Raw genomic sequence first — 24,437 nt, 5'->3', positions numbered from 1 at the left:
CAAAACTTCACGTGGCCTTTGATAATGCCTGTCGGCACTTTCGGCGTTTCCAAGTATTATTTTCGTCAAAACTGATCTTGCTTTACGGATTTCACGGAGCTATTTTTTTTCAAAAGTACCCCGAGAATCTCGCAATTTTCCTATGGTTAATTTGAAATTCACCGGTTCTACCTATTCCTCTTATTTGTGTATAAATGTGTTACTAACGAAAGTTTCTTTGCAGAAGACATCCAGTTTTTCTCCATACCTAGTGATGCGATATCTACTTATTTTTCTTATCAGTGAGCACTTAATATGTCCGAGAAGCGAGACTATCCCTGATCACGTTTCCGCTACATCAGAAAACTGTGAAGGCGATCTTATGCTCTAATCTCCGGAAGTCCTTCTAGACTAGGAGATATGAGAGCTTATTGTCTGCTCCCACCAGCTTCCTTCCCTGATTGCTTACCTTCTCTTTTTGCATTTTTTCTCTTTCTGTAACTCTCTGAGGATTATTTGTTTTTGACAGAGAAAAGAGTTGTGATTTTACTATTGCAGGATATAACTAGATCATCAAGCGCTACATTTACTGGGCCGATACAAGCTTGAATGATACTTGAGAAAAGTTTCTCCCACCTAAGGATGTAAGCAATACTTGTGTTATTTTTTGCTTATATACTTATTTGATATTTTATCTTGAAAGGTAACCAAATGGGAAGATAAGTCCATTCCAAAAGAATGGCTTGTATGTATCCATGAATTATTAATGCAAATTTTACAGATTGCAAGTTGGATACATTGATAATACACTGCACAGATTAATGTACCATAAGAACAGAATATAGGTATAGCAGTGATCAACATGATGCACGCCTGTTGCGTAGCAAATGATATGGATTGAAGTCCCGAAAGGACAATCCTTTGACATGTCAATATTGATATTATGCACGCCTAATGCGTAGCAAATTATATGGGTTAAAGTCCCATAATATGGGTTAAAGTTCCAGAAATTAATTGACATGTATGTATTAATCTGTGGCATGCCTGCAACATGACAGATATATGGGTGCACGCCTGTTGCGTAGCAAATGATATGGATTGAAGTCCCGAAAGGACAATCCTTTGACATGTCAATATTGATATTATGCACGCCTAATGCGTAGCAAATTATATGGGTTAAAGTCCCATAATATGGGTTAAGTACCCAGAAATTAATTGACATGTATGTATTAATCTGTGGCATGCCTGCAGCATGACAGATATATGGGTTCTAAATGTTCCAACTCTCTAAATAGAGATTATCCACGCCCTACTGTAAAATAACGCTCTATTGGAGGTTATAATCCACATTCTCACATAATAAAATCCCCATGAAGTGGCTTGGGTACCCAAAAGCAAAGGAATGCTTATAATTGATGCATGCGCATGCACATGAGAATTGTGAGATCATGAATTGATGAATGACAATTTTTGGTTTTGGAGTAGCTACTCAAATCATCAATGGGCTGTGTTGATTGGAACCACGTTCAATTATTAAATGTCGACAATATTTTTGGCCAAAATGGAATGAGGTAATTCCATTATAGATGAGAATGAACGTGAAAGAACAAACCCACAGTACGAACCCCAAAAGATGTTAATACTGAAATTTATACTTGGGTGTTCGGAATAAAAGGGAATATACCTGCTTTGTATGACACACTGTTTCTGGCAAAAACAAGGAATGTTGGGTTTTTTTTTCTCCATATTTACAGATTCAATTGTGCCCCCCCTTATTACACAATTACGGAGACCAACATATTATCTTTAAGGGTTATTAAATGCACGGAGCATATCGCCAGAAGCGATTTCCTAAAGATGTATAAATAGCTGGGTTAAAGCTATATAATGTGTCATAAAGTTTAATCCCTTTTAAACAAAATCCGTTGAGAGGATTGACATTGCATAAAGCAAGTCCCTAAAGGACATGTGCTTGAAGCACAAAATTTGTACTCAATATTAATATGCATAAATTACCTCAGTGAGTACATTGATTATAATGTGATTGCAACACATTAAAGCTTCTGCAGAATTCACAAAATATTTGTCTCGACTTAAGGATTGAGCATTATGCCAACGAGATTCTTGCTTATACTAAGAAAGTATTGAAGCATTTTTATGAGGATTATCCGTTGGACACTTTAATGATTTTCCGGAAGTATATTGGACCGGACATCATATTTTCCAGATAGGGCTCAACTCCATCACCATCATTTTGGGATGATGTGAGGTATATTTGATGCTATCTCCGCATAACACCATGTACGGGCATATTCTTTCAAGTGAACTTACAAATAGCCCAAGTTTTGTTAGAAACGCGGACTCTGAAAATTTCTATGATTTACATAGAGATAGCTCACTGGAAATATATTTACTTACTCAACTACGATAATTATTAATGGCTATATCCTCCACTCATTCCGAAAGATTCTCACTCCAAAAGATAGTCATGAAGACATCAGGGGGAGATATTAATCAGGGGGAGCATCCAGAAGTATGCTATACAGATTGCTGTACTCTTTTTTCTTCCTTCCATCAGTTTTCTACCTCACTGGGTTTTTCTCCAAGCAAGGTTTTAATGAGGCAACCAATCTAGGGACATGTGGTCTCCAAGGGGGAGTGTTGTAAAAGAAGAATAAGTAAAGAAGAATAGGTGAAGCCCACATAGCCAACTAACATCCACTAAACCTAACCACATACCCACCAAACCAAACCACTACCCAATTGATTGAAGAATATTAATGATGTTGTTGATTGAAGAATATTAATGATGTTGTTGATTGAAGAATATTAATGATGTTGTCTACCACTTATATTGTGAGGTGAACAACCAATGTCTTAGGCCTATAAATAGATACTTCCATCAAGAGAAGTTTACACATAGAGAAGAGGAAGAGAAGGAAGAAAGAGGGTGAGAGAGTTGAGAGGAAAGAGAGCAAGAGAGAAATTCTCCAAGAGAGAAAATTGAGTGAGCCATACATATTGTAAACACAAAGTTGTAGCCCTATTATTTTACACAGTGGAAAAGTTACTGTTGCTGCTCTCCGAGGACGTAGGCATAGCCGAACCTTGTTAAATACTGTGTCTCATCTACTTTACGTGCAGCTTAATATTCGCATATATCCCAGTTCATTTTATAACAATATATATATAGCGAGCAAATTTTTGACACAAAGATGTTTCTAGTTGTGTTGGTTTATAGAGCCTCAACTTCTATTCAGGGTGCGACTTCAAAACCTGCAAACACTTTATTTTATGTAAGTAATAATCATCTCTCTTTGGCTCTCTTTTTTAATCCTTTGATAATTTTTTTTTTCAATTTCAAGGATTTTAACACAAAAAATTGACCAAAAAAATCATAAATGTCACTTAAAAGCAAATAGTCATATTTAAATCTGAATTCAAATCAAATATGTATCTAAATTTCAATTTATATACACTAAATGCCTTACTTCATTATCATGTTGATTGGTTATATAATGAAAGATGATTTAATTTGTAATTTGTATGCTAATTAATGATGATTTTTACTTTAAGAAAATCTTGAGGCAATCTTGACGATATTTGCATAGTGCACCGAGTTCGATTCACGTAAAAGACAATCTTGAGGCAACCCAATATAATACTCTCCCATTTCCCTCCCTATCGAATGACAAAAATAAAATAAAAAAGATCAAATTGCAAAAAGTAGTATAAAAATTATAGTTGAAAATTTATTATGTACATGACCAGTAAAATTTCTTTAAAGAACAGAGTCATATGCAAATGCGACCTATCTAGAAAAACCACCAGAATGACAATAAGGGTCAAATTAAAATTTTGATTCTTTTTTTTTGAAACTGATTGTTTTCGTTGAAAGATGAAAATTGCTCTGCTATCTGTCAATCACATAATGCTGCAACCACTGTTTAAAGCAGCTTGTCCGATGTCAACACCAACATTCAATATCCCAGCTACTTTCACAACCACATATTGAAATAATAAATACCCGATCACAAGGAATTAGTCAATAATTATGTAGGCAAAGGTCATGCTCCCTATTCTTTATTTAAAATTTAGCTAAAAATACACAGAAGTTATTTTAGAAACTCTATAAAATTTGAACTCCAATCATACTCTCTAAGTTAGAAAGTCATAAATACTATAGTTATTTTTAATTCAATATGATTGGTTATCATCTCTATAAAAAAAATAGTTTGTATTAATTAAAAGTTTAAACTATGCATAAAACGAAACAACATTAAATTATAAGGAGTCACTAGGAGTCATTTCTCTCTCCTCAGATTTAGGAGTTCCTAGAGGTCTCTTTATTTTAAGATATGAATAAGGAGCACGGTTGGAGTTATATTTTTCCAATTCCTCCCTAAAATTTGTCTAAGGAGGTGTTTTAAGGACGCTATTGTGGATGCTTTAAGTGCGAGTAATTATAGTGTACGTAGTATGAGAGTATGTCACATGGTATAACTCATTTGTTAGAATCTATAAGTGGATATTTATTGATATTATATCATAAAAGTGGGAAATATTAACCATATCGCCCATCCATATTATAACACGTGGACGTAGTAAAGCGTACATACATGTGGATTTTTGGCAAGTCATTAGACACAAACAAGTTTAAACACTTAAATCAATCTCAACCACATGATTTCATTGAAATAGATCCAACGACTAAGCACCTCATTCCTCAAATGATGACACTGAATCTCTCAACTGTATGCATGCATGCTACTCTATATATATATATATCAATAAAATTAATGCATCAATTAACTTAGAAATAAATAAAATAGACTTGAAGAAAATAGACTTAGAGAAAATCTTGATTGAAAGATTTTATTGATTGATAACGCTTATGATTTACAGTGGTGGTTTTCTTGAGTGAGTCTCAGAGAAAACTTTGAAAACTGAGAAACTAAAAAATTACATTATGCTTTAATCTGGCCAAAAGGCCTCTATTTAAATATCCAAACTACTGAAGTGTCAGTAGAATTGAATGCTTTGAATCTTTACTGTTGGAGCACGGGTCTTGTGCTTTTGCTTTAACCAGAGCTATTATTCTTGCTTTTGTCTTGTCTTTACTTTTGCTTTCTTTCATTTCTTTCACTTCTGCTTTTTTCCTTTATCAGGGAATATTGACTGTAAAGGCACGAGTCATGGAACTTCTTTCCTCTGGATTTTACTTTCACTTTTGCTTTAGTCTTCATTCAAATCATAAGGGTCTTGACTGTCGGGGTAGTCAGCCCATCTGAATTTCTGCGTGGAATCTTTTTGACTTGATGGATTTGGTGTCTGACTGGAGGAGGAGGCTTCATCAGTTATGTCTTTGACTAAGACAAAGGATGTCTTATTTCATTTTGGCATAAATGGGCTTTAGGGATTTCATATTTGAGGTGCAGTGGTTTACCAGAGGCTATTCCTAAGGATTCTTTTGATTTTCTGTAATATTTAGTGGGAATTAGTCCTTCTGGAATATAATTAAGGTCGGATCTTTAGTCAAATAAGGCTATTGTTTTTAGTTCAAAGTTGTTGATATAAATGCTGACTCTTGAATACCATTTTTGGAAACTTAATTGTTTGATTAAAATAATTGCTTTGTCAGTACTTGAATGTTCATCTTCATCTTCAAACTGTTTTTTACCTTTGTTGTTAGGTTCCATTTTTTCTAGTAGATTGATTAAGTCTTGTTTAATGTCAATATTATCACTTTGTAATTGTCGGTTGGAATGTTTCAACTCAGTGATTTCCTTTTTGATAGTTTTTACTTCAAGTTGTAAATCTTGTAAAGTACTTCTACTTTACTAATTAAATCAATTAATAATTCTTCTTGCTCTTCTTGTTTTGTAAGGACTTTTATTGACTTGGTTAGAACATTACAACATTTATCTCTACAACCAAATTGGATTTTTGAGGAACTTGATTGGGAACCTGAGGAACTATAATCTGCTGAGCTTGTTATCGGGGTTTCTAGTTCACTAATTTCACTAGACTCAGAGTTTCTTAATTCTAAAACTTTAATTAATTGGGCCTTTTCTTCGTCTGTGATTTTCAATTGTTTGATTGTGTCTTTAACTTTCCATTCATTAGCATAATGACCATAATTTTTACATTTCTAGCCTTCAACTTTCCTTTTGTCGGTGTTCTTTTTAAATTTATCTTTTCTTCCCCTTTTGGGTGTTTTTGACCAATTTTTTCTCTTGGGTTAAACTTATTTGAACTATAAAATTCATCATTATTTTTGAAAGGTTGTCGTTTTCTAGCATAATGTCTTGTTCAATTGTTTTGGTCATAATTCTTATGCTTGACTTTTCTAGATGGAGGTATAGAAGCTAAACCGTACTGCTCATAGAAATCTCCTAATTCGTATTTAGCTGAATTTCTTTATGACTGAATTTGTTTACCTATTTTCATTTCAACACACATTTTCATTCCTACTTGGTTAATTGTACAGATAATGTTTCCATAAGTTAAACTATTGAAATCTATGTGACCCTGATCATTACTCAGAACAGTTCGTATTTTTTGAGCGAAAAGATTGGGAAGACCATTAATGAATTTTTCTTTCCAAAATGGTTGATTACTGTCATCTCTTAGCATGACTCTGGATATAAAGACATCTTTGTACCATTTGAAATCACTTAACTTGGGACATCTAAGGATATTAAGCTGATTATGAATTATGGCTGTAGTGTTACTAGGTGTACCTATGAAATGTTCAATTATCGTGTATAATAAGGTATTGACTCCGTCTTCAATTCCTGTATTAGCATTTTCATCAAATATAGGAAATCCATCTTCGTTTAGTTTTACTGCATGTATTATTTGACGTCTTGACTCTTCTGTGAGGTGTTTATCTCACCAAAAACGTAAAGTTCCTATAAATCCTGTTTCTATGAAGGGTATTATATCTGACTGTCTAAGGTTATGATTAGTGATGTAACTATTGGCTACCATGGACATGTGCTGTAGTTTATTCATAATTTCTTGTTCAGACAGACCATCTATATTCCACTCATAAAGTTTATCAGAAGAGACTGAGAATTGACTCTGGAAATTTCGTTCTTCAAACTGGATATCTAGGGGAGTTGGCTTAGGGTACCAATTCTTTGTTAAACTAGTAGGATTTATTTTACTCCTTAGTCTATTGAGTTTTAAATTGTTAAAGGCGTTTTCTATTTTGGATATATTACTAGAATCAGTATCAGTGTCAATGGGTGACTTTGTTTCTGTGTTATTCAAGACGAAGGGACGACTTTCATTTGCTTGGATGACTTTAAGGGTAGAGGATGACTTTGTTTTGGGTTTTTCTTTGACGGGTGTCAATTGTTCAAGTATTTTTTCTATTTTCTTGGGAGTTGTCTTAAGTGTTTGACCAGATTTTAGGTCTTGGAATTTGACTAAAGGTCTTTCTTTCTTAGAATTGGGGTTTACTTCTCGGGTAAGAATTTTATCAAATTTCGTTTCTATTTTATCTAGTTGTTTTCCCAAAATTATTAGACTTTGATTTGTATAATTATTTTGTTGAACTAATTTTTTATCATTTTGTTCAGGAATTTTAAAGGGATTGACAGTAATTTTAGTATTTTTTTTTTATGATAAATGATTATCGTTTCTACTTGGGGATGACTAACTATGACTTATGTGTTGTTTTCTCTTTTCCATTTTTCTTGTGTTATAGTCTTTATTCCTTTTTTCTGTGTTTAGGCCAAAATTCTGCATGCCAGCCCATTTTCGTCGAGAGGCCCACGAACCAAAAAAATTTGGGCTTTCATTTACAGGAATCAGAAGAAGAAAACCAAGACACTGGAAAAGTCCAGACCCTTTTGAACAAATTACGAATGTAGCCATGATTTGAAAAGAATAAAATACCATTATTGGCAATTAAAAACTGATACACACAGTTTTAGATAAAAGCCCAACTTTTGTGAAAATCTCACCACTTGGTCTCTATCCCAAAAAAGGCAAAAACATCAGATCTTTTTCTCAAAGAAGCCCCCACGTGACTACTTGACGTTGAAAAGGTCAAAATTTTTAATTATCACAGAAGAGTTGATAGGGAGTTAATGAAGGTATGTCTTACAGAAGGACTTCTCCATTTTTGCCGCCAAAGGAAGAAGATCAAAATCCCTTATATATATAGAAAGTCTGCGCCAACGCAGATGGCCTTTCCAAGAGATAAGCAGACTACTATTTCAAGAGATATGTAAGGAGCAAGGGAGTTGTTCAAAACAGGGAAAGCAAACTGACCATCATGGTAGATTGAGTTTTTCTCTTTACAAGGAACAAATAGAGAACAAAGTGAGTTGGTTTTCTTTCAGAAAAAGCAAGGAAAAGACCTCCATGGAAGCTGATTGTTGACAACCCTTCTCTGTCAGAATAGTAGCTTCCTTCTCTGATGACATTAAGAAAAGAAAAAATATCTTTTAAGAAGATTTGCTGCCCATTATTAAAAGATTAGAAATCTCACTCCAACATTTTCTATAAATATGAAACAAGATGAACAGATCAAGGACAGCAAAAAAATCAATCAAAACTAAAACTCAAAATGATCACTTGATCCCAAAAACCTTCAAGACACTGAAGCAACCAACAACTCATTGAGCCACAAGAAACAAGTCAGCTATAATCAAGAATCTCTAACTTCAGTTCAGTTTCGGAGAAATAATCATTCAAAGCGAGATTTCTCTCGTTACAAATTTGGTTCAGCATAAGCCAAATCAAGTAGAGTTAGGATTTTACAAATATGAAAACCTCAACAAATTTATGGAGAGCCCTGATCAAGCAGAACGGGTACTACAATGCAGTTCCAGTTCAGTAATCATCAAATCCAGCCACTTCTGCCCCTGCCAGACTGAAGAGGTTCCAATTCTGCCAGTTCAAAAAGCCTTCCAGGGCTTGAAATAGATTTAAGCTCTGCCATACTCGAACATTGGTATCGATTTATAGCTGAAACTTAACAGTTGAAGGTGTTGATAGTCTAATCTAGCACAGACATACTCAGTCCAGCCCGGATCAAAAGCATTCATCTAAGCAGAAATTGAAGTCCAACATTTTTTGTTTTGTCTTTTTTAAAGTTGGTCTTCCTTTTTGAGCTTTGTAAGAGGCAGTTCTGCCTGAAACAGTTCACTTTCTTATCATTTATTCTGGGCAGAACTACCAATTTTGTACTGTGAAAAATTGTGAAGTCCTCACCAGTATGAGGCAAGAAAAGAACTTACTTGGGAGATATTCCTCACCCAAATTCACAATCGCTTGTTTAGAAATCAATAACTTAGGGCGCAAGTTATCTATTTTTAAAAAGTCTGCTAGGAAGTTTGCTAGGATTTTTGTTGCTAGTAGTGGCACGCTCGCACACAAAAGAAAGTTGACTTGTTGACCAGTCAATGATTTTCGAGGCAATGGGGGAACTTTACCTTACTATCACAGTAACGAATCTAAAACGGGTGAACATTCTGTTGGTAAAGGTCTTCAACAGAATCAAGATTGAAAATTTCTGATTTGGTTTGGAGCATGTAAGCCTTCCATTCATTAAATATTTGTTGTCTTTGATCTTTACTTGGGTATGTAGCCCTATATTTTTCCCGTCTTTCAACATTTTCTTTTGACTCTAGGTGTTTGTCTAGAATTTTCCAACGTATTTTGAATTCTTTATTGAGGGTTCACAACAGATTGTCTACTAGAATGGCTTCAGCTTCAAAATCAGTTTGTGTGGGGGAGTCTGGGTAATCTGATTTCTCATCTTCTTTGACTAGTTTCTTACCATAACAAGGGTGGTTGACCTTGGAGGCTTTTCTTAAAGATTCTAAGTTTAAATCAATTAACGTTTTCTCTAACTCTAGGTCTCTTTCCAGTGTAGAGGAGGAAGCTGCAAATGAATGTCTAGCAGGGGTATGTTTAAAGGATTGACTAGGTGTTGGAAGTTGTTGTATTTGGACTGAGGACTTGTGGGGCTGGTTTCCAAAATTTATTTTTACGGTACCGTCTAAATATTGTTGGATATAGTCTAAATTATTCAAATTATGCTGAATGGGAGTGGGTTGATTTTATGTTGTTAGTGTCCAATCTAGGGGTAGAGTTACTTTTGACTACTTAATTGTATGGGGGGCTCTTATATTAGCATCGGCTTTACTACTTTGAATAAGCAAGGTTTGGTCTTTTGGACTTTTATTAAGAGCTTGGAAATTCATATTAGTTCCTGTGACTTTATAATAAATTATGTAGACTAAAGCTAGAGGTTGGGTACCTGGCAAGACTTTATACTCTGAAGTTTTAATGTTTAATGTTAGAGTTTTTAATATGTGAGGATCACTAAGGCCTACTGTGAAGTCTGGGTAACAATCAAGGTGAATTGGACTATTAAACAAACTTGACTCTATTATTCCTAGGGTACTATCACTAAAGTTGGTAAATCTGGCATCACGTAGGCAAAGTAAAATATAGGCATTTAGTCCAAACCTGGTAAGGGGTTTGACTGCTACTTGAATGAGGCCAATGTGAAGGAAATTGTTTCTATCACTCTTATGTTTCTTTATTGAATCAAGGTTTAATAATTGACATGTTTCGTGTTCTTTACTCAAGACATAGACTTGTTCAACTGTTTTCACATGGGTTGTACTTTTGAAACTTGAAAGTGACCATTTTTTCTTGTAAATTTATGTACTAGGGATTTTGGGGATATTCCAATCTTTATAGTCAATTTCATTACCACTTTCGTATTCTATTTGTTGTTCATTTACTATTTCCGGGAGTTTACTAATACTAGCTCTAGAACTGCTATTGTTACAAGAGTTTGTTCTAAAAAGGCGACTCATTGGGACAAAGATTACTGGTGTTCTTACAAAGGGTATGAAGGAAAGCTAAAAATTCTATAAACAGGTTCAAGGATTCCTGAAGAAAACAAAAGCTAGCAATCTAAACATGTCATCACCAGCGGATTCGCCTTTTTCGTACTACCAATATTCCCCCCCTCCAACCCCTCCAGAATTTCAATATGAATCGGCCCTAGCAACACCATCTGAATTTCAATATGAATCTCTGCCACCGCCACCGCCATCAATGATACCTTCTGATGTATCCCACTAAAGTTAGGACCATTAAACAAGCTTGACTCTATTATTCCTAGGGTACTATCACTAAAGTTGGTCAATCTGGCATCACATAGGCAAAGTAAAATAGAGGCATTTAGTCCAAACTTGGTAAGGGGTTTGACTGCTACTTGAATAAGGCCAATGTGAAGGAAATTGTTTCCATCACTCTTATGTTTCTTTATTGACTCAAGGTTTAATAATTGACATGTTTTGTGTTCTTTACTCAAGGCATAGACTTGATCGACTGTTTTCACATGGGTTGTACTTTTGCAACTTGAAAGTGACTATTTTTTCTTGTAAATTTATGTACTAGGGATTTTGAAGATATTCCAATCTTTATAGTCAATTTCATTACTAGTTTCGTATTCTATTTGTTCTTCATTTACTATTTCCGAGAGTTTACTAATACTAGCTCTAGAATTGCTACTGTTACAAGAGTTAGTTCTTAAAAGGCGACTCATTGGGACAAAGATGACTGGTTTTCTTACAAAGGGTAGGAAGGAAAGTTAAAAATTCTATAAACAGGTTCAAGGATTCCTGAAAAAAATAGCTAGCAATCTAAACATGTCATCACTAGCGAATTCGCCTTTTTCGTACTACCAATATTCCCCCCCTTCAACTCCTCCAAAATTCCAATATAAATCAGCCCTGGCAACACCACCTGAATTTCAATATGAATCTCCGCCACTGCCACCGCCATCATCGATACCTTCTAATGTATCCCACTAAAGTTAGGACCATTAAACAAGCTTGACTCTATTATTCCTACGGTACTATCACTAAAGTTGGTCAATTTGGCATCACGTAGGGAAAGTAAAATAGAGGCATTTAGTCCAAACCTGGTAAGGGGTTTGACTGCTATTTGAACGAGGCCAATATGAAGGAAATTGTTTCCATCACTCTTATGTTTCTTTATTGACTCAAGGTTTAATAATTGACATGTTTCGTGTTCTTTACTCAAGGCATAGACTTGTTCGACTGTTTTCACATGGGTTGTACTTTTGAAACTTGAAAGTGACCATTTTTTCTTGTAAATTTCTGTACTAGGGATTTTGAGGATATTCCAATCTTTATAGTCAATTTCATTACTAGTTTCGTATTCTATTTGTTGTTCATTTACTATTTCCGGGAGTTTACTAATACTGGCTCTAGAACTGCTACTGTTACAAGAGTTTGTTCTAAAAAGACGACTCATTGGGACAAAGATTACTAGTTTTCTTACAAAGGGTAGGATGAAAAGTTAAAAATTCTATAAACAGGTTCAAGGATTCCTGAAAAAAATAGCTAGCAATCTAAACATGTCATCACCAGCGGATTCGCCTTTTTCGTACTACCAATATTTCCCCCCTCCAACTCCTCCATAATTCCAATATGAATCGGCCCTGGCAACACCACCTGAATTTCAATATGAATCTCCTCCACCGACACCGCCATCATCGATACCTTCTGATGTATCCCACTAAAGTTAGGACCATTAAACAAGCTTGACTCTATTATTCCTACGGTACTATCACTAAAGTTGGTCAATCTGGCATCACATAGGCAAAGTAAATTAGAGGCATTTAGTCCGAACCTGGTAAGAGGTTTGACTGCTACTTGAACGAGGCCAATATGAAGGAAATTGTTTCCATCACTCTTATGTTTCTTTATTGACTCAAGGTTTAATAATTGACATGTTTCGTGTTCTTTACTCAAGGCATAGACTTGTTCAACTGTTTTCACATGGGTTGTACTTTTGAAACTTGAAAGTGACAATTTTTTCTTGTAAATTTATGTACTAGGGATTTTGGGGATATTCCAATCTTTATAGTCAATTTCATTACTAGTTTTGTTTCCATTTGTTGTTCATTTACTATTTCCGGGGGTTTACTAATACTGGCTCTAGAACTGCTACTGTTACAAGAGTTTGTTCTAAAAAGGCGACTCATTGGTACAAAGATTACTGATTTTCTTACAAGGGGTAGGAAGGAAAACTAAAAATTCTATAAACAGGTTCAAGGATTCCTGAAAAAAATAACTAGCAATCTAAACATGTCATCACTAGCGGATTTGCCTTTTTCGTACTACCAACCAAGATTCCCCCCATGCAACTCCCTCAAAATTTCAATATGAATCGTCCCTGGCAACAACACTTGAATCTCCATATGGACCGGCGCCATCACCATTGTCATCGTCACCGGGGAAAAGGAGTGTAGTATCGAAGGGAACTTTGGCTGGAGTGATTGCGGGGTGTGTGATAGGTTTCATACTACTTGTGCTGGCTTTGTGCATTTTCATCATCTACTTTAGGAGGAAGAGAGGCAAACGACATGATGTGGTGGAGATTTTCCCCGGAGAGCCTCCACATGAACCTAAAGGTATGAGCGCATTATATTATATTTATATTGTCCTTAATTACCAATCCTCATTGCACCTAACAAGAATTTAGAGGCCTTGTTACCAAAATGATTTAATTGTAAAACGCACTTACATTTTCACATAATAATATAGAATTTAGTTTTTATATCATTACAGATTGGATCATTCACTTCTTTAAATAATAAGACATTGTTTCGATCGGTCACAATACATAAATATTTAGAAAGTTTACCTCTGTACATGATGCCTTGTGTCCGATTTTCCCTCTTTAAACATTATTTGTATTACTTTGTCCGAAATATTTCATGTATCCTATTGTATTTTAGTTAATACCTTTCTTTCCTTTTGAGTTGAAGTTAATTTCCAATTCCCCTATCACCGAAAACAATTAAATTAAGCAGGCAGGGAAACAGAAAAAAAAAGTTAGAGTGAATTTTGATACGTAAATGGCTCAATCCCTTCCAAGTTTCAAGGAAAACAATCTACGTCTATTTCTTAATTTTTGGTAAGAAAAGTTATAGAAAAGTAAAAAAGTAAAAGAAAATCAAATCTGACCAAAAAAAAGAAAAAGAAAATCAAACAGTTAGGAAAAGTTGACGTACTAAAGACAAAAATCACGCTCAGACCAAAAAAAAAAAAAAAAAGACAAAAATTACGCGAAGTATAAACGGTCTCTTTCGATTTGGGGCCCACCGCGTTAGTCTTCCCTTCTTCTCCACCAACTACCGCCCATGTGACTGTTCATTTCACTTTCAGACACCTTCTCTTCGCAAACGCAAAAAAGAAAAAAAGAAAAAGACGGCAAATTGCTGCTTCAATCCCTCGGCTAACTTCGAACCTCGCCAGAAATGTCGGCGCCGTCTCCGGAGACCAACTCTACGTCACCTCTTCCTCCGGGGACTAACGCCACGTCACCTCCCCCTCCGGCGACCAACGCCCCAGAGCCTACTACTCCTTCTCCTCCGGCCAACGCCACAACACCTCCCCCTCCCCCTCCCACAGCGCCGACCGAGTCTCCGCCGCCGCCGCCGTCGCCGGGGAGTGGGACCTTGCCGACGAAAACGAATGTTGCGATTATAGTCGGGGTTGGGATTGGAGGGTTCAGTATGCTAGTTTTCGTGTCGATTTTCTTCTTTTTCTACAGGAGACGGAAGAGGCGGCAGCAAGGGAGGCCATATGAGTATCCACACGAACCTAAAAGTGAGCTTCCTTTTTTTGTTGTTCGAAAATTGAAATCTGAAAACTCGAATTTTCTTTTGGTTGGAAACTTTTGTTTATGAGAAGTTTGAAGTTTTGATATTAGTTATATAGTGAATGTGGGTGCACTGCCTAAGTTTGCACATTGGAATTGAGTGAGTTGAATTTGCAATTTTTGAATTTGGTGATGGATTTCTTGAATTATTTCCTCTGAGTTCATTCATTGGGTTTCATGGCACGGAAATGCCTATAGACATCTGGTCTTTGCCCCTAATTAATTTGTGCAATTTATATCCTTTGATTTCTCCAGATGATCAATTTGGTGGCCAACCTCAGCATTTGCAACAGAATTATACTCCTCCACTGGCAGACAAAGTAGAAATATATTCAAAGCCTGCTCTTTTTCCGGTACCATCTTCAACCAGTAGCAGCTTGAGCTCTGAGAAACCACCCTCAGGACAATCTCCGGGCATTGCCTTTGGATCATCGCAAATCACATTTACATATGAAGAGTTACTGATGGCAACAAATGGTTTCTCCAATGCCAATCTCCTTGGTCAAGGAGGATTTGGTTATGTTCATAAAGGAGTCCTTCCAAATGGGAAAGTGGTTGCAATTAAGCAGCTGAAAGCTGGGAGTGGACAAGGGGAGCGTGAATTCCAGGCAGAGATCGAGGTCATTAGTCGCGTCCATCACAGACATCTTGTTTCACTGGTTGGATACTGCATTAGCGGGGCCCAAAGGATGCTTATTTATGAGTTTGTTCCAAACGATACCTTGGAATTTCATCTGCATGGTATGTCTTTTCGTTGGTTATAGTTTGCTGCCTTTCTAAATCACCAAAATAGAACGAAAGAAAAAGAACGGTTATGCTAGGATCTGGTTTTTATTCTGCATTTCATAGCAATGATTGGAATCTTATCAAAGAAAATCATTGCAGGAAAGGGGAGGCCAACTATGAATTGGCCAACAAGATTGAAAATTGCCCTAGGCTCTGCAAAAGGATTGGCATATCTCCATGAGGACTGTAAGCCTTCTTTGCACTCTAGTTTTTTGTGTTGCTAACCATAAGCAAAATTTTTGGTCATTGTTATCTGCCTTGGAAGTCACCCACTGTTGAACTATATCTCAGGTCAGCCCAAGATCATACACCGTGACATCAAGGGATCTAATATTCTTCTTGACTATAACTTTGAGGCAAAGGTAGATAGTAATAGCTTCCCCATTTTGATACGATTCTTTTTAAACTTTCAAATGCATCAAAGTTACAATGTTCTTCCTGGATAGTTGAGCCTAATTAAGGTAGCATTGTAATAGCTTCATGGTTCATTACCTAATCTCTTAATTAACCACTAAATTTAAACCGGTAAAATCCGAAGACATGATGAATGATATGATAATAAATAACTACTGTAGATTTGTTTGTTTTGGTCATATCTACTTTCTTTTCTTAAATGGAGGAAAAAAAAGAGACAAGGAGATTCGCATTCATATATGAGGGATAGTATTGTAAGTTCCTCACCAAAATTTTGATCCTTTTCCTGCCTTTTCAATTCTCCGTGGCAAACTAAAGGAACACATTGTAGTTGAATTGACTGGCTATCTGGATAACTTTAACTTAAAACATTCGAATCAGCATTGCTTAGCATTTGAACATGCAAATCCATCTTTAAGTCGGAATTCTTGAATGGTTTTTTAATTTGTTTTGAAATGCTCCTAAAATTAACTCGTATTGTGTATTGTATGTGATTTTTGTTCAGGTTGCAGATTTTGGACTTGCCAAGGTTTCTTTAGATACAGATACTCATGTCTCCACTAGGGTGATGGGAACTTTTGGGTAAGATCAATTGTCTGTATTAATTTACTCATAGCTTTGTTGGTTCCATGAAGTCTATTTGTGGAGTGAAAATAAAACCATCTATTGTTGGGATGTCATGGTTGATTTGCTAATATAGTTCCATTTTTGCTTGTTTGTAAATTTACCAAATGCAGTTACTTAGCTCCTGAATATGCATCTAGTGGAAAGCTCACCGAGAAGTCAGATGTCTTCTCATTTGGGGTTGTTCTATTGGAGTTGATAACTGGACGCCAACCAATTGATAAAACTCAATCTTTCACTGATGATAGCATGGTTGAGTGGGTGTGTAGACAATATCATCACTACTAATTTCTAGCATTTTATCAATTTGTTGTACTTGTAGTAGAGCTGTTCAATTATGGCACCTGAACTTTACCATCATGTTTTTGTGGAGAACGAACTATAAAGCACACACCTTTGTTTAGATGCAGAGCGTAATCTCTCTCTCTCTCTCTCTCACACACACACACACAAACACAGTTCTGTGGGATATTTCTTTGGTTTAGGGCAGTGGACAAGTCTTCTGTGTGGCTAACAGTTTTTGTTTTCACCTATTGTAATGAAATCTTATTCATTGCAAGGCTTGAATGGCATGGGAAAGATGATGGACAATGTTATTGAATTTCAGGCAAGGCCTATGCTTGCACAAGCATTGGAAACAGGCAACTTTGATGCTATTGTTGATGTAAGGTTGCAGAATGACTACAACACTGGTGAAATGGCCTGTATGCTTGCTTGCGCTGCTGCTTGCGTACGTCATTCCGGCCGACGTCGGCCACGAATGAGCCAGGTAATCTTTACAAAGTTCTGAAATTAGTTTGAGCTGTCAAAATAAGTCTAATAGTCTTGTTTTTAGCAGCCGAATAGTTATAATTCTGTTATCTTTATTTGTGTATGGACGTAGAACCCCCTACAGAAGTGCTTTAAGTGGATCCTTACTTTTTTGTTTAGCAAGAGTCCAACAATGGTTAACTTTATTGCAAAGTGTTTTCCATTTTCCAATTCGATCCGATCCATTCGTTCATAGAGCTATTTACTTACTACTGTAGTCATGAGGTAATTTTTAAGTACGGCTGAAGAGCAGGTCCGTGCTCCCAGAGGGATGTGGGATTGTTGTGGATAACCTTGTGGAGAAAAAAATTTGTTACCTTATTTAACGACAAAACTTGAGCAATACATGATTACACATATAAAACCCTAAATAACATGTGGATTATCTAAAGTACCCCTGAAATATAAAATTTGTACCATAGTCAACACCTATCTTACTCAGTTCTGTTCAACACTCACAGCTTTTAAGAGAAGAGTTCAAGGGACTAGAAGTGACAGTGGTGGTCTAATCAACAGCAGCTGTCACTTGTTGATCTCCAGTGGGAGGTTTGAATCCGAAGTCCCTCGTGTTAGAGGATTGGTTTAGTTTCATTGAGTAAAAGAGTGCACAACCTGCCAACAGACCCAATCAAATCTGTTTCATGTTTGGTAAATCCAAACAGACAGACAGTTTAAAGTTCAAACCCACCTAGTTGTGTAAAATTGTGTGGGGTCGTTCTTAGTCAGATTTTCCATTTCATTTATCTCTCCTATTACCTTGTATTTGTTCAGATTGTCAGTATGCCTAGGAAATCCATTGATTCCATTTTGACTGTCCAATGCTGATTTGTGTTTTTACTGAGATATATAAAAATTGTTCTGTATGTGGCATTTCGTTCATAATCTTTGATTAAAAGCAGGTAGTTCGAGCTTTGGAAGGAAATCTTTCTCCAGATGAGTTAAATGAGGGAGTTATACCGGGTCACAGTACAATATACAGTTCCTACGGAAGCTCAGACTACAACACTAGTGAATACAAGGAAGACTTGCAGAAATTCAGAAAACTAGCATTAGAAAGCCAAGAGCAAGAGCAAGGAACTAGTGGGATTAGTGGGCCTAGCAGTGAGTTTGATCAGCACCAATCTGCCTCTAGTGGTGAAGGCCAACAAACCTCCCAAGAGATTGAACTTGGGAAAACGAAGAAAAACACCCATAATTTGAGTGAAAGCTCTTGACAACTGATCCCCCAAAACCTTGGAAAAACCAATTTCTCCTGTTCTACACCCCACATCCTTCCGAACTTTCCAGAATCACACACTATACCGTGTCACGTTTACATGAAAAAACACTTCTGATGGTACATTTGGTAGATTAAATGTACTTTTTTCAGCTAGATTACTGATTTTTGTGGGAGTCGCATGCTCAGTCGTTTGAAGAATTCAAGTGTTTCTATACCTCCCAAGAGTTTGATTGAAATGTCCATATGAAGAAATCTTTTTATATATTGAAGTTAGGAACAATTAGGAGGAATAATTCTGTATGTATTATGGTGGATTTTTCATTGTTAACATTAACGGTTGGTTAGTGTTCAAATTTTGTTGAATCTGCGCATGTGTTATTTGGTTTTTTTTTATGTGTATATCAGATAAACTCAGAGTCCGATTTTCATCTCTTTTATTGGAGACCAGGATGCCGTCCAATCAGGGTCTTCTTGTTGTCACTGACTCTCATCCATTATACAAGGTACAGATTGTTAAAGTAGGATGAATTGTCAAAGAAAAAAGTAATTTACGCTTGTCAATAAATAAGAAAAATATTAAGTGGTAGTATTTTATTTTGTTTTTATTTTGGGTGAATTGGTTCTATAACAAGGTTTTATAATCAAATCTTTATAAAAATAAAAGTAAAAGTTCGACATACTCCAAACATGGGTTATACTAGTGGGCCAGGATAGTGAGTTTGTCTTTTAACACTCAAGTTTCGAATCACCTTCCTCATTTTAAATGAAATTAGAATTATCAAATTCATGATTTTGTACTTACTTTATGATTCTCGACTTCATAAAAATTAAATTGATTTGGTGGGTAAGTTTGGCATTGCTGTGCTGTGAAAATAATTTATGTTAGATTTTCTGTGAGAGAAATCAGCTGTGAGATAAAGCATTTTGGCGTTTGGTAAACTTTTTGTTAAAAGTGTTGTTGGTACTAATTCCCGCATAATCAGAAAATGATTCCCGCATAATCATCAAACCTAGCGCCTTTTCGAAACCAATTCTCATATAATTAGAAAATGAAAGCACATCATTATGAAAAGTTTGGCTGGTTTTTTTTTTACTGTAAGTTTTGGCACACTGGATAATATGAATTCCCACACTTTGGAAATTGTGAAATGACGCCTATTTTAATGGAAATTAAACTCGGGAATTTGATGCCTCAATTTCCATGATTTTTTCCGCGCGTCATTTAATAAGTTCCGCGCTTAAGTTGCCAAACAAGGGAATTGTTAATTTTCCTTATTAAATTCCTGACTTTTAGCTAAATTTCGAGTTATTTTTCCTCATCCAAACGGAGGGTTATAGCTTTCTCTCACAACAATTTTCAATAATGAGTAATTTTCTCATAGTTTACCAAACGGGCTGAGCTTCCTAAAATTTTAAAAAAAATATTTATCATCCTAAATAAGTAATGTCAAACGGGCACGAAGTCTCCTATCCATTTATTCTCTCCTCTACATTTTGCTTTTCTTATTCTCTTTGTACCAAATAATAAGTAAAGATGTGGAAGTCTTATTAATACCAAATAAAGAAAACAAAGGTTCCAGAATTGATTCGAGTGACAAAAATGGGATATTCTCTTTTTTAAGAAAGTCCAGACTTCATGTGTAAAATCAACCAAAAAGTATGGGTACTTTTGGTATAGTAGAAAGTCAGAAACAGTGCAATTTTGTCCAGGCTGTCACTATTCGGTTAGCTCTGCTCCCATCCCAACAACACCAATACTAGCTCTAGAATATCCTCTCTCTCTCTCCCCGAAACTTTCAAACACCAAATTCGAAGTTCGAAAAATTTCCCTTTTGTTTTTCTGGTCGCGCAAGCAAACCCTGATTTGAATTCTCCACGCCTTTGATCCATGGCTTCTCGTAGGCGCATGCTTCTGAAGGTCATTATCCTCGGCGACAGCGGGTAAACTTCATCAGTTTCTTAATAATTGTTTGTTTATTTGCAAATCGAAGAATTAAAATTCTGAATCTCGTTGCTTGCTTATACAAATTCAAATTCGCAATTTTGGTCAACTACTTATATGTATTCTGATTTATTGGATAAAACAAGTTGTTTTATTCTTTTGGTTAATAGTTCAATTTTGCTTGTAATTAATGCCAGGATTTAGACATTTATTTGTTCATGTTGAAAATGTGTTTCTATGCTAATCTATGTTTTGTTTACTTTTTATTTGGCAGGGTGGGGAAGACATCGCTGATGAATCAGTACCGTCCAAAATCTAGATCATGGATTTATTTTTCTTCAAATTCTGGATTTATTTTTTGTCGGTTTGGTAATTCATTATGTTTTCGAATTTTAGGTATGTGAATCGTAAGTTTAGTAATCAATACAAGGCCACAATTGGAGCCGATTTTCTGACCAAGGAAGTTCAGTTTGAAGATAGGTTGTTCACGTTGCAGGTGAGAGATCTCGGAGCATTCATGTGGTTTTATTATTTGACGAATGTTATTGAATAAAAGCCGAAATCCATGTTATGCAATGAATATTTGAACAATCATAATTGGTACCCAGAACTCTGTGGTCTGATTGGATCGGTGTTGTTAACTCATTGTCACTTAGATTGTGGTTTTTTAAATATTTTGCTTTCTTATTGAAAACCCCATTTATTACATTTGTAATTCTCATTCAAAAAGTAGTTGCTTTCATTTGGTGTGGTTCATTTAATGTACCGAGGGGAGGAGAATCCCAAGTTGAAAATTTAACTTAATTTTTGCTCTCTTAAGATCAAGAATGTTTTCTTTAGTGCGCAGCTTATGATATTTGTATGGACAGTTGATCATCGTGGGGTTTCGGGGTCACGAAAAAAGTTTCCACTATTTCTCTCTATGTCATTGATGCTGAGAGGGAAAGAGTGACTTAAGTTCAGTGATGGCTGTAAATGTACTAGATAAAAAGAAATTAATTATAATATATAAAGAAAGAATGGGAGATGAAATCTATGCTTTAGCAGTTCAAAAACTATTTGTTTCCATAAACAACATATACTGGAAAGAAACTGATTTGCTTCATGTTTGGGATATTATCTACCTACTTCTGTAGTATTGACACCCCTATCTAGAACATGCAGCATGTAGTGCAAAGTGACATGAAGCAAGTATTGATGTGAATGTCATGAAATCATTTGTAAGAGAACATTTGGGATTCATGAACGTGTAAATTAGAAGGTTTACATCTTTTATTCATTTTTACAGATTTGGGATACAGCTGGCCAAGAGAGGTTTCAAAGTCTTGGTGTGGCTTTCTATCGTGGTGCAGATTGCTGTGTTCTTGTGTATGATGTGAATGTCATGAAATCATTTGAAAATCTTAACAACTGGAGGGAAGAATTTCTGATTCAGGTAATTACCATTAGATTGGCTTCTTAGATAATCACACGTATTGAAACATTGACTGAAGTTACATTTTCTGGATTTGATGTTTAGGCCAGTCCATCAGACCCTGAAAACTTTCCATTTGTCGTGTTGGGGAACAAGATTGATGTTGATGGTGGAAATAGTCGAGTGGTATGTCATCTAGAATATGGAGGTTCTATGTTGTTCTAGGATGTATGTGCAGCTGTTCTTTTCTTATAGCGCGTGCATATGGTTTTACTCTTTTGGCTGTAGGTTTCTGAAAAGAAAGCAAAGGCTTGGTGTGCTTCCAAGGGAAACATACCATACTTTGAGACCTCTGCAAAAGAGGGCTTTAATGTGGATGATGCCTTCCAGTGTATAGCCAAAAATGCACTGAAGAATGAACCTGAAGAAGAGATGTAAGTATTCTCTAGTCTCTCCTTTCGCCATGGATTTCTTCTTTTCAGTATTGAATTTAGTCCCTCGTTCATTATTTAGTAAATATCTTATATAGTGCGGCCATAATTTGAGATAATTATCTGAATGGGTGAAGACAATTCTATAGTTGATCAATTTAAAGTATTTGGAAAAAAATTTATGTTACTAGTCAATTTATTTTTTGTCAAATGATGATGGTAGCTACAGAATAAGGATAGCAATTATCTTGTTTACTCTTATCCCATGAGTTGATATGGAGAAGTACCTCTTGGTTATAGTTGCTTTTGATAATGAGTAATTATAGTCAAGTGGTATTCCCTCGCCTTTTTATTAAGGGGTTTTTGCATTCAACCCATGGAGGGATGAAATTTGTGTGGAGAGAGGCTACCTTTTTGTTTAACCTACTTTGGCCAATTAATTAATGATAAGAGTTCATTTTGTTTCAATGACTTAATAACAAGCATGAATAATGGAGCTCAAACAGTCAACACAAACAAAAGCTTGGGAAGCATGTTGGAATGCTATGGTTTTGGATTGAATTATAATCCAATCCATCAGTACTTGACCAACAAATTCTTTGGTCCATGGTGGCATGGTCAATAGTTCTGATCTTAGCGTTGGTATTGGGAGGCTGATTACCATCACAAAAGTCGACAGGGATAAGCAAAGTTTAGGTAGAAGTGCTTATCTTGAAGTAAGGGAGAGAAGGAAGAACAGGAAACTGTTCTTGACAGCTGGGGCCCATGATTTCTATTGTTTTTGGACCGCAGTCCTCTCCAATTTAACTTGAAATGGGGTGGAACGGTCTTTAATATTAGCTGCCAGATCAAGATTGATGGTACTGCACATATTATGAAAGTGATGCTACTTTCTTGAAAAATTACTGCAGAATAGTTTGGTTTTGATTGCATAGCTATTATAAATGAACCAGCGAACTGTCCAACCAGAGAGAAGCTTGTGTGGGACCGTTATATGATGTCATTGTACTGACTTAGTGGGTCTAACCACTCAAAGGAAGTCATTTGTTAGAAAGAAGTGAAGTTCTTCATTTGAATGGCTTCCTTTGAATGGTTAGGCTCACCACATCAGCATGATGACGTGGTATGACGGTCCTACACAAGTTTTGCTTGTCCAATAGAACGTGGGCTGTGCAGTCAGAAACGAAAAGTTGCTTATGATTTCATTTCATGTTGGAAAATACAGTAGAACATCAAAGCTGCAAATTAGAAAAATATAGTTGAATGTAGTCCTTATGATTTCAGTTCCAGTTCTCGCTCAAACCAGGTTTTAGGTTTAACCTAAAGTTGATACAGTGTAAAAAGAAAGCAATTGCCACAGACAGAAACAAATGACTCCTTTATATTTAATGAACTTGCCCTTCTCCCATTTTTCTTTTCCTTATCATGTAAATGTTAAATCAGTAGGAATACCCGATTTTTAATGCGGTTACTAATTAAACACTTTTGGCTTTTGTGTGTGGATGATGAAGATACCTTCCTGACACAATTGATGTTGCTGGTGGAGGGAGGCAGCAAAGATCTACTGGCTGTGAATGTTGAAAGAGTTGTTGAATGGGGCTTTTTCTGTGGATGGCAGAAAGCAATTATCATCAACGATATTTGGTGATTAAGACTCAGTAATTTAAAAGTTGATAATATAGGCAAGGTTACAAATTTTTTATTTGTATTATAAGTGGATGGGAAGAGTCATTTGTTTACTTTGTATTGTTTCTGTTTATATTTGATGGTTGTATTTCCCCTTCCATTTGTTTCTTCTGGGAAGATAATGGTTATTTTCATTTACTGTAGCTCCTTCAAACTCAACATATACTTATTTACACTTAGAATCTTCGTGAAATGCATGCTTAAAATCTATGGGAGTTAGTTGTGCTGATACTTGGTAGATATCAGTTTCCAGAAAAACCCACTAAACAGTGATCAGTAATTTCTTTAATCATGTAGCCTTGAACCTATGAAGGCCCAAGAAATACTAGGTAGTTTTGGATTGAATTTAGACCCATAGGGTGTTTTTAGTGGAGATTATTTACATAACTACATACA

The 24,437-nt window shown here is 35.8% G+C and overlaps 2 protein-coding genes across 3 annotated transcripts; both read left to right on the top strand.

Moving 5' to 3' along the window:
* LOC18784390 (proline-rich receptor-like protein kinase PERK1) lies at window positions 13,718-18,946 on the top strand. Its single transcript, XM_007215260.2, has 8 exons — window positions 13,718-14,663; window positions 14,971-15,456; window positions 15,601-15,687; window positions 15,793-15,863; window positions 16,421-16,497; window positions 16,653-16,800; window positions 17,147-17,308; window positions 18,249-18,946. Exons 1-8 carry the CDS (start codon window positions 14,312-14,314, stop codon window positions 18,561-18,563), a joined length of 1,698 nt encoding a protein of 565 aa, XP_007215322.1. The 5' UTR covers window positions 13,718-14,311; the 3' UTR covers window positions 18,564-18,946.
* LOC18783814 (ras-related protein Rab7) lies at window positions 20,248-24,247 on the top strand. Of its 2 annotated transcripts, none has more exons than XM_007217701.2 (7): window positions 20,248-20,509; window positions 20,785-20,811; window positions 20,907-21,006; window positions 21,799-21,945; window positions 22,030-22,110; window positions 22,213-22,358; window positions 23,867-24,247. In XM_007217701.2, the coding sequence occupies exons 1-7, from the start codon at window positions 20,457-20,459 to the stop codon at window positions 23,934-23,936; spliced, it is 624 nt and encodes a 207-aa protein (XP_007217763.1). In that variant the 5' UTR covers window positions 20,248-20,456; the 3' UTR covers window positions 23,937-24,247. The 2 variants fall into 2 exon arrangements, with proteins under 2 accessions (XP_007217763.1, XP_007217762.1); XM_007217700.2 differs by lacking the exon at window positions 20,248-20,509 and adding an exon at window positions 20,581-20,629.

Source organism: Prunus persica, chromosome G3 (genome assembly GCF_000346465.2).
Source record: "Prunus persica cultivar Lovell chromosome G3, Prunus_persica_NCBIv2, whole genome shotgun sequence".
Lineage (NCBI taxonomy): Eukaryota > Viridiplantae > Streptophyta > Magnoliopsida > Rosales > Rosaceae > Prunus > Prunus persica.
The sequence above is the reverse complement of the archived record's forward strand: the minus strand, read 5'-3'. Positions and strand labels throughout refer to the sequence as shown.